Source organism: Thunnus thynnus, chromosome 13 (genome assembly GCF_963924715.1).
Source record: "Thunnus thynnus chromosome 13, fThuThy2.1, whole genome shotgun sequence".
Lineage (NCBI taxonomy): Eukaryota > Metazoa > Chordata > Actinopteri > Scombriformes > Scombridae > Thunnus > Thunnus thynnus.
This window is the reverse complement of record NC_089529.1, coordinates 17,152,096-17,163,522: the sequence shown is the minus strand read 5'-3', so window position 1 is coordinate 17,163,522 and position 11,427 is coordinate 17,152,096. Positions and strand designations below refer to the sequence as shown.

Sequence of the window (11,427 nt, the reverse complement as noted above, 5' to 3'; positions counted from 1 at the left end):
TTCTCCTTACTTTCATTTTTATCTCCTGTATACCAATATTTATTTATGGAAATAGACATAAGAATACATTAAAGCTTATTGTGTACAGTATATGTGTGATGAAAGAACAGGTGGAAATAGTTTTATTGTTGATTTACACTCTGAAAATTCAATTAAAACATTTGAATCTATCATGCAGAGTGTCAGTCATCCAAAACCCACGTGTTCACAGTCACATTGACCGATCAAACATACAGGAGTCCAGATGGGGTGCTAATGGTTTTATTATTTTGATATTAAAATCAATAAACATAATCAGACTATTGTGGTTACAAGCAGAGCTGTGGTACCAACTCCTGGCTGATACAACAGAGAATGATTTAAAAAAAAAAAAAAAAAAAAAAAAAAAAAAAAGAATAATAATAAGAAAGAAATAAAAAGAAAAGAGAGGCACAATAACACAACAGAGATTCAGGGCAGGTGTCCGCAGGATGTCGAGCAGCCAGAGACAAAAACTGGAGTTGTTACAGTACAACCAAAAAAAAAAAAAAAAAAAAATCTTTTAGATTTCCACGCCTGTGCATAAAGCCACCCACTGTGCCTCAGAGAAAAAAAAATGTACAATGTAAAACAAAAAGAAAAACTTGAGTTAAAACAATAGTATAAACCCAGCACAACATTTATTACACAACATAAATATAACAACAGTCAAGATATTGTATTCGAACAGGCATATATGTGAACTACAAATATAGACGTCATTGCTAAAGAGAGGATCAAGTTAGTTTCAGCAGGATACACTTTCTGCAGGTTTTGCTTCTTTGTGAAATTATAATCACCAAGAGATCTATTGTAGAGCACTTAGCAATGAAGTACAGCCTTCCTACTGAGACTGGGAAGAGGAACACACACAGGACTAACTACAGAAAGATCCCATGCTGTTGATCACGTCAAATAAGTTGCCATACAAGACCAGAAGCATCATAACAATGGCATGTAGCTGTGGAGCTCAGGATGACCGATACCTCCCACATCCTCTACATGTTAGGACTTGTATGGATTTCCTATAAAATCATGTTACTGTCTGTCGCCATTATCAAAATTTCAAGAAAAAAAAGAGAGAGAGAGAGAGAGAAAGAAACTGAGCAGATGCTTTAGAATAAATATTTTTCTTTTAGTTAAATGTCTCTCGCTTCATGCATTTTGGCAAGTCTGGAAGGAGATGTAAAACATTGCAGTGTTGGATGATGAGTTGGACGTGTTTAGATATATAAAGAAGGGATTTGTTGTTATTATTGAGGGTGGGTTGTTGACATTTGCTTTAGTAAGATATCAGTCTGCAGAAGAGGAAAATAAACACCCCCCCCTCCAATCATTCATTGCAGGGGAGGGTGAGGGGTCTCTGCCCACCAGCCTTTAGTGACCCCTGGTTAATCTCAGGAGCTCCCTGACGAGACAACTGCGAACCAAAGCCCTTCTGAAAAATAAAAAAAAAGCACCCAGAAGGGGCGAAACATCTCTGGCGCAGTGGTGACGTTTTCCCAGAAAACTGATCAGATTTTTTTTTTTTCTTTTTTTTTTTTTTTTTAATTTCCCCACCAAAGTTAGAGAGAGCAGGCGAACCGACTCCTAAACTGAGCATCCAAACCTCGGTCCAGAGTCGTGACAAAGGAACAGTTGGTGAGGTGAAGTTTGTCAAGGTGAGGTTCTGTTTGCTGCATCAAACCTCCAATGACAGAACGCTTCATGAGCTTCACAAACAACGATTTCTTCAAGTCACATTGAAACGTATTGTTTCCTTTAAAGGGGACGTATTAGCTTTTGTGAGTTTCTGTTATTTATATACTGTTATGATGTCGGATGTCTGCGTTAAACATGGTCAAAGTTCCAAAACCTGAGGTGAACGTATGTAAAAATGCTCCCTGCAAGTCAAAGTGGTGCTAGATCCCTACATCCCTCCGGCTGATCTGGCATTTACTGTTTGCAATGTCCTCTACTTCCTCCTATTAATGGCGTCGGATCATTCATGCATGTTCTCACAATGGCCATCTGTTCTGTAGCCTTTGAGCCTTTGTTGCTAATGTTGTTGCACGGGTTGTTTACGTTGTCCATTCACATATTTCAGATTGGATTCAGGCTCAAACATGTACAGATGTATTTGAGAAGTTTATATTTTGAGTAAAGTATGAGAAAAAGAAGTGGAATTCAACTAATGTTTGTTTACGTAGCCTACCGAGCCAGCAGAAGTCTGCTGAGATGCAGCTGAAGCTAGCCAATCAGAACAGAGTGGGCTCACTGGGAGGGGGGCCTTAAAGAGACAGGAGCTGAAACGGCCTGTTTCAGACAGAGGCTGAACTGAGGAGCTGTATAAAGGGCAAGTATACGATAAATAAGGAGTTTTTTAAAACTGTAAATCATGCAAAATTATTCCAGTAGAGCCCAAAAACAACAATATGGACCTGGGAATGTGCATGACATTTCTCCTTAATTAATTAATTTATTTCTTTATTTTATTTCTAATGTCTCTTATTAATCTGTCTTGTTATAGTCAAACAAAATGTAATTAATTGTTTAGATTTATTTATTGATGTATTTTTACTGGCTAATTAGATATTAATTCATGATTGTCTTTATAATCATTTGTATCTCCAAAGTGCAGCGGCAGGATTATATACAAACATCTGAGATGGTTTTATTTTTGCCTTTTGGTTCATGATGATTTTTTTCATTACAGATATACTATGAGTAAATCTAATATTTTCATGTAAAAATACAAAAAGATACATTTTGTAATTTTTGGCAGGTAGTGTCAAATAGTTCATTGTGACTTTGACTCATGTCTGTGAAGCTCACATGAAGTCTCTGACTCTGGAAAAGCTATGAAGTCTCCCTACATGTTAATTTAAAGGACGAAACAAATAAATATCAAACAAACGGTCTGAACACTGGGATCAGGGAAAAAAAAGGCAATAAAATATAATTTAGAAAAAAAGATTCTAACGTGCAACATTTGACAGAGAGTCAGAGCATAAATATCGAACCATAATATTAATAAAAAAAGGTTTAAACATACAAGCAGGACGGCGGCCATATAAAGATACAACATTCATGATCTTTCTGGATCCTGACGACAAAAGTCTCCCTCTGTGAGCTTCCAAGCAAAGTCTGACAGGAAGTCGAACAGGAAAAGCTCCACCAGACGCTCACATCTGTCTGTATGATCCTGCTGAGGAAGACTAGTCTACATTCATCAGCAAAGCAGCAGCAGCAGAGTTATACCTCGCTATGTCAGCATACAGCAGTGCAGCAGTCAGAAACACAAGACTGACCAGAGTCATCAACAGAAGGAATAATATGGCTAATACAGCTTTTTAACACAGCCATGTTAGCACCCAGCCACTGACAGATTAGCACCACAGTTAACCTCCATGCTCAGTTTGTCGCTTCATTCGCAACCTGCGACTCAGTGCCAACACTGGCTTCAAGGAGGGTCTGGCACTTCATAATAGCAAAGTTAAGAAACGGAAAGGTTCTGTTTTATGTTTTTTTTTCTTTTTTTTCTTTTTTTTTTTTAAATCTTTCTTGAAAAGGTCTCGAGAGGCAGCAACACGGTGATCCATGTCGAAACCACAGAAGAAGAATGCATTGTAATTCACAAGGTAAAAAGCAGGGCCAAGTCTCCCTCTGCCTCCGACACAGTGGAAGTTTGCTCTTCTCTACACGGACACACCAGCAGTGATAGCAGCAGCAGCCAATACAGAAAACACGATAACGTGGCGTAGTGGGCAGAGAAAGAGTTCAAAACAGAACCAGGTTTCCCAAAACAACATCAGTGTATTTTACAAGTTGTCACCTCAGCTCTTCTTCTATAATACTTTAAAAGACAAATCCTATGCAGAGTTCATTCTCATGTCCAGACATGGAACCATAAGCAGCTCTTATCTGCTGTTAGAGACTATCATACAAAACGGACTGATTTGGGGTTATTTCTGAGTCAAACTGTACTTCATGTTTAGGTTTTGGGAAACCCAGCCCCTTGTTTCTGTAGGGAAACCCCCTCCAGACTGACAGAAGGTGCAGATTTGTGTTCTCATATATTTGATTAAGGCACCTGGTTCAGCAGGCATCATATTTTTTTTCCTTGTAAATGTAAAAACCAAGTGCAAGGTGAGTAAAGGTGTTGGTCTTTTGACTTTCATAGGAAAAAAAGGTGTGATAAAATAGGGGTGTGTGGTAATAACAATATATTGTAATTGTGTCATGGACACCCTAAACCAAAATCTTAAAGTCTTTTTGTGCTCATTCAATAGCAGCAAGTATGAAATCATTCGACTGAGAGTGCAGTGAGCCCAAAAAGCCATGCGACAACTTTTTGACGATGAAAACGCTTTCTGATGATTGGCCAAATTACTTCTCAAACTGCAAGGGACTCCAGACATCACTTGAACCTCTCAGTTTTATGCAGTGCTGGGAATCGGCATGCAAAAACATTATTCCCACTGCATTCTTATTACAGAGTACATTTCTGTGCGTATCTAATTTACACAGGGGAACATATGGAGAGTATAAGCATATAGCCTCTGAAGATGGGGTGTTTTTACAAGCAATAAGGGCAGCCCTCACGGGTTCAAACAAGACAGGAAACATTTGAAATGCCTTGGAAGAAACTCAAAACCAGACTCTGAGATCTGACAACACAGCCAGCAGGAGTTGAGGTCAGCTTATTTCTTGTTTTTTTTTACCAATCCATTTTATAAAGTCAAGAATATTTGGTAACGTTAATTTTTACTGCTGAGTGATTTCCTAAGAAGTTTCCAGGAGAGAAGTGTACTTTGGTACTAACTACAAGGAAAACAGAACATTTATTTGACAGAAGTTCTCCATCTAAACCTGCATTAACTTGAGTTTTAATGACTTGAAGGCAGCAGAACAAGCTGTAAACACTACGACGTTTCACCTCATAAAGTTCTTGTGTTTCTGTCCAACAAGTCCAATATTTAATCTTCTTTTAGCTCAATTTTGGTCTCCACCAACTCATGAGGGAAATATGCAGCTCTTAGCTGCTAGATGCTCCACTATGTTCAACAGCTAGTCGATAACTTTGTCTGTCTGCTTTTTGGTGCTGTGCAGATAAAGTACAGTTGGTTTATCAACTGCGGAAACGCTGATGAGAACAGTGAGAGTCAACCAAAACAGCAAACTTGCAGCTGCAAACCAAAACAATAAACTAAATGCTGCTAACATGCTCCATGGAGTCACTATGATGACAACTTGATTAGAGCAGCTTTAAACCAACTAAATATTTGTGTATTATTGTAAACTTTGAAACTCTCCATATTTGCTGAATTATAGGTTGGCTTGTCGACTAATTTCCAATTTTTTGCAAGTTCAGGGTTATGTTGCTTGAATTAATTAATTGGATGTGTATCAATTGAACAATGTCTCTCTTTTCCCTGTAATTATTACAAAGTTACAGAGTTCTTTCTAGGAAACTTCTTTGAAATTATTCTGACATTATGGACTTTAAAATCAAAACGTTACCAAATAATTCCTCTGAAGATTGTTTTGTATAAGTTGGATATATAGCAACATGTTGCTTTTTCAATTTTCTTGTGTTAACATTGTTTTGTTGCTATTAAAATCCTTGCAGAGATCAGCCAAACAAGAACAATATCCTAATACATCAGAATATTTATTTTGCAGTTATGCTGAACATTTTGTTCCTCTCAAATGGAATAAAGATCCTCCGTGACTTTGGGTAGTGGTATCAAATCCAAGAGTTTGGCTTTTACAAAGAAAAATGTGTGTGCTTAACAATAATGATCATACAGGTCAAGAATACAGAAATCACCATTTAGAGCAAGACTGAGTGTGAAGCTTCTTCTGATTGGTCCAACAGGGACAGTTAGAATCAATGAAAATGATCGGGGGGGGGGGGGGGAGTCTGGTATGAGAACAATAATCAGTCACATGGACATTGTTTGAGTGGATCTGAATGCAGATGCCAGTTTAATTCTTGGATTATTTCTTGGATAATGAAAAGTAATCAGCACCATGTGACAAACTCTAGTCGGATCATGGCTGGAAATCAGAGTCAAATCCTTTGTGAGAGGGAAATGTTGTAGTATGTTTTAATATCGTCTTGGAGAAAGCGGAGAAAACTTTGTGAATTCTTGTGACAAGTCTGTTGGCCTTTTTTTTCAGCTTGTGTAGAGAGCATTGCACCATATTGATTGACATTGATAATTCATAACACACACACACGCACACACTCACAATATTTTGTACATAGTAAAGAATGGCGACATTAATTGGAATACATAAATATATTTTCTTTTGATTTTATATGTCATCACATATGTCAGATAGAAGAACGATATTACCCTGATTTGCTGAAAAAGAGCTTTATGGATCCACTTAGCTTTTATTGGACAAGAGTAGCACAAAGTTACACACTCTATTAGCTTAATAGTTGACTGTATAGGATTTATGTCATCAGAAAGAAAAAAAAGAATAAGGAATAGTTTTACTGGCGTGGATTTTCACTCATTTCCTTGACTGTTAAAATGCCACAGAGTCTCCTGGTTTGAATGTAAAGTTGCACAGCTTGCACCTATCATGTTAAATGTAAAAACCTGTGAGGACTCTTTCTTGAACCAGCCTTGTGATCGACAACAAAACACACACATACACACGCTAAATTCTCTCGTCAGCCGCGAAGCTGCCGGCTCAACCAGCAGCCCTTTAACCACTGTTGACCCCCTACCAGACCTGGGCGAAATTACAGCTGAAAAAAAAAAATGCTTCAAATAGTTGAAATATTTGAAGCCATTTTCAGATATATTCTCCCTGTCTGCTACTTCAGTCAAGGTTGTTTTGAGCCTATCAGGCTGAATGGTTTTGTTGTTATTGTTGTTGTTGTTGACCGTATATCAGCAGAGCAATGTCATAAACTTCGGGCATTTGCCTCTTGGCAAATGACATGTCTGCTGTGTTATTATTTTTGTTTGTGTGTATGTGAAAGGTTATTTAAGAAGGCAATAAGTGTCCGGATTGAGTCTCCATTTGTAATTGGCTTGCCATACAGTACAGTGATATAGTAACTTCCCCCAAGGCGGCCGGGAACAACATCTTTCAAACTGGCTCTTCCTGGCCGCCCCAGGCTAAACCCCTCCTCATTAAGTCACAAGTAGAAATCAGTTTACAAATGATAACAATATAGCTCTCTGGAGAAATGTGTCTACACTGTACATCACCCTGAAGAGGAAGCCAAAGCAGAATCAGTTTTTCCATAGGAAACCTCTACTGAAGGCAAATGAATCATGACGCCAAGGGGGTCAGCATCAGGATCAACGTAGGGGCCCTGGAATCAAAACCCTCTATATTTTTTTAAGACCACAAACACATTATCCACACGGCCTCCGACCAGGACATACACCTATCCCGTCACAGAAACAGGCATAGCCAAGACACTGGGCCTCCCGAAGCCAAGCAATGATACGCTCTCATACAATGCCTCATATCATTACGTGGCTCCAGAAATATGTAGATCTAATTCTCATCAGGCTGTAGACCTACTCCTTGCTAGTTTATAGACTTAGCCAAGTCAGGTAATAGACCGGTCCTAGCAAGTAGTCGTCAAGTACACTTGCAGCATTCACACCAGGCCTTTTAGCAGCAAATGGAAGAAAAAAAATGCTTTTCTTTTTGTTTTGTTTTTTCCTTTTTTGGACAAAGTGCTTTTGTTTTTAAACATATAAGATAGAGTATTCTATACATATATCTAACATTTAGAAGATACATATTAACTTATAGTCTATTTACAAAAATGAATCACTACTAAGAAAATAGCTGTGGACGGTAGGGGGGAGAGCAAGTCATTCGGCTACAACTAGACTAAGAAGTCAAATAAGAATCATGGATACTCATCATTCTAGTTTCAGAAAAAGCACCATTTCTCCCTTTTTAGACGGAACAGAAAACAGTAAAAAAAAAAAATATGTGTATATATATATATATATATATACATATATATATATATATAAATACATATTTGTGTAGCACTAGCTGTTATTCAATCACACGATACAGAAAAACCACAGCTCTGCATCACCATCGTCGGTGTACGTTCTTCAACTCAAACTAAGCTGAATTCAGCCTCGTCAAACACATTTTGTTTTATTAGCCCACTAACCGAGTGAATTTGGGCTGAATTTTGAAATTCCTGGGAATGTCAGTGCTTCCTCCAAGGAGGCAGCAGGGAGGTAAGCATACAGGCATCATGCATTTTTAAAGGTTGAACACGGTGCCAGTTTGTGGCCTTATTACTGTAACTGTGTGTGTGTGTGTTCTGGTGAACAAAGTGATTTTTTTAACTGTTGTGATCAGTCGAGAGGGATGGAAGCTGAGGACCGAAGGCAAGGCCAGGCACAGATAAAATTCAGCGACACAACCTCAAAGACAGCAACGTCATTCCCAGGAAATGCAAAAATTCAACTGACTTCATGGTTTAAAGAGGGAATAAGACAATGTGCAGTGCTGAATTCAGATCAATCTGGGACAAATTCAAAATGGCTTTGGCTTTCTAACAGCATCTCTGACAACACTGCAGCTGGTTCCTTATCTGCCCTCACACCTCCACACTGTTGTCCTCCGAGTTTCTTGCTTTCTCGCACCCGTCACTGTCCTCGCTAAAGACAGCATGTCCTCATTCTCTTAATAGACCATTCAAAACTAGACCATGGCTTCGCTGCATTGTGTGTTTTAAATAAATCCAGTCCTGATTCTCTGTATTTCACTCAGACAGCAAGGAGACAGGAGAGGTCAAGTGTCGTGTACAAACTATCAGATTGACTGGCTGCTCTTTAAGACCCTTCTCCTTTTTTTTCCCTCCACTGAATCTGACCAATGAATACCTCCAAACCAACAGGAAAGATAGCAAGCAGCTAAAATATAAAAATATAACAAGAACTTTTTTTTTGTTTGGTTTTTTTATATTTTTTCCTCTAACTTTCTCAATGCAAGGATATGCTTTAGAAATGTGTCATGCTTAAAAATGAACCAATTGTCATGAAAAGTGGCATTTCACCATTGATAGATATATCATTAATGTTTCTATATACAGTACTTTAAAACACAATTCAGTTAATATTTTGTTGATGAACTAGACCTCGTCTACATACAGAAATCAAACAAAGTGACACAGGAACATAACATTTTGGTTATTCTTGGTGACATTTTGACAAACAAGCAAAAATGTAACATAGCTTATCTACTAGCGCTCTTGGTTTTTGTCCTAGATAGCGCCATTAACACAATTAGCTTGTGGAGGGAGGAATCAGTTCAGGAATGAAGTGCTTCCTAAGCAACAAATCTACTGGAGAAGCCCACAGATGGGGTTAACTTTTTAGATTTTAAAAAATTAATGAATGTTCCTTTTCTGTACAGAATTGGACCCAAGCTAATTTCACAGTTCTATGAAGTTTCCTGACCCTCCCACATTTCTTACATTCAATACGGCGTCAGGTAAGCTGTGCAAAACCTTACTTTAACTGGCTGGTCGCCATTTCGTTGCATGTGTCTTTGGTACAAAAAACAATCAAAATATAGTGTGCAAATATTTTTTTGTAACTCTAAACTAAAAATATCTGTGAACCCTCCCCCGATCCCCAAAGACAGAGTACCAAAAACCATAAGTAATCTATTGCAGAGCCCTCCTATATACACAGACTCTGTGGCATCACGCAACGAGAGCTTCCTTTTTTTTTTTTTTTTTTTTATGTACATTCAGAATATCTTTAAACAACTGAAATACACAACCAACCCTACAGGTGTCTCCCTCCATGCATCCACTAATGATCTCACTCAGTGTAAAGTAGTCCTCTCCTTAGCTGAACATCAGAGAGGTCTGACCGATCACCTCTTCTCTCTCAATCCCTCTCACACACTCACTCAGACTTACAGAAACACACACACACATACATACACAAGGCACAATGAATAGAACTCTGATCAAACACTAGTATGAACACACCAAACTGTTAGCCTGGTCAACTCTACTGTACAAAAAGGGGAGCCGGTGCCATTTTTTTCCCCCACTGGGAAACACTTTTATATACAGCTCTAGGAGGAGATGGGTCACTGTTTATGTCATCTTCATCAACGTCACCACCATCATCTTCCTCACAAGTCTGCTCCCACGCTGGCAAAAAATGCCAATTTCACCCAGTCCAGTTATAACCAGCACAAGGCCAAAAAAAGCACCAAACTACATGCGCTTCCTCTCCACACAGTCAACTGCATCCTGTTGTTTTTGTCAAAATTAGCCTTTAATCTTCCTGCCTGCTTCAAACTTCAGACCAACAGGATTTCTGTTGCTTATTTTTTCAATTTTAACTTTTAGCCACTACTGATTTTTGTTTCAAGCATTAAAAGATGCTAAATGGTAACAACAGCAGAGCTGAGGAGATGGCATGAACATATTTAGGCCTTCAATACAAAATATATCCTGCCACCCCGTGACGCCTCAGAGCACGCTGCTTTTTTTCTCTGCAGCTGTCTCGGCAACCAAAGCTATTGTCATCAAAGTGCTTTACTGAGTGTGTCAATTTAAACATCCTGGAGTTAATCTTTGTTGCCATGTTCTAGGAAATGATGACTGGAACTTTTTTTTTATTTTTTTTTATCCTTTGATGGTTTCCTCCAACGTGTAACAATTCTTCCTCTGTCATTACAACCTGTGAAAGTATTCCAGTGGTTACACTCGTGTGACTGTCTCCCGTCTCAGCCATGGTCTGGCTCTGCAGGAAGCAGACCTCCGACAGAACCGACCCTACACAATGCTATGTTAAACACATCTAATAATCACCAGTGGATTTAGGACGTGCTATTAGCTATACACCTAACCATCACTTGCCTACAGAGACGCTTTTCCCGGCGCTCATGATGGGTTGGGAGACAGTGACGCTCTGACTCTGCGCGCAGTGCGCAGAGACAGAAAGCTAGGGTGTACGCCATACAGGTGCATGGCTAAAACAAGCACACATACATACACACAGGGAGTGGTATGTGTGTTTGTGTGGCTAACGATGTATATGTACTCTGGGTTGGAGGGGCATGCAGAGGGGAGCATAGTTACAATGGGACAGCACGGTGGTAATATTTAGTCCACTCCTCTCAGTGGACCGCAGTTCGTCTAGATTTTGGAGGTGGGGACTCGCAGGCCGACCAGTCCGCCAGTGGGATCACCGCGTCCTGTGTTCTCCAAGATCTTGTTGACGAAGTCCGAAGTCTGCCCAGCAACAGGTGGTGCCACTGCACACATTTTCAAAAGACAGGAATGACTTAAGAACGACTTAGTCAAGATACTGATACTAGTTCTTTAAATGAAATGTTATCTCCATTAAGAGAACTTCCAAGTACATTTCTAATCATCTTTCACAAAAATCA

At 39.0% G+C, this 11,427-nt stretch overlaps 1 protein-coding gene across 1 annotated transcript in view; it reads right to left on the bottom strand.

The window, feature by feature from the left end:
• Positions 1–245: 245 nt before the first annotated feature.
• crebrf (creb3 regulatory factor) overlaps positions 246–11,427 on the bottom strand; it is a 31,166-nt gene continuing 19,984 nt past the window's right edge. The window contains exon 10 of the mRNA XM_067608398.1: positions 246–11,292. Within this exon, the coding sequence (XP_067464499.1) occupies positions 11,174–11,292 (119 nt within the window). The 3' untranslated portion in view covers positions 246–11,173. The remainder of the gene's footprint in view (positions 11,293–11,427) is intronic.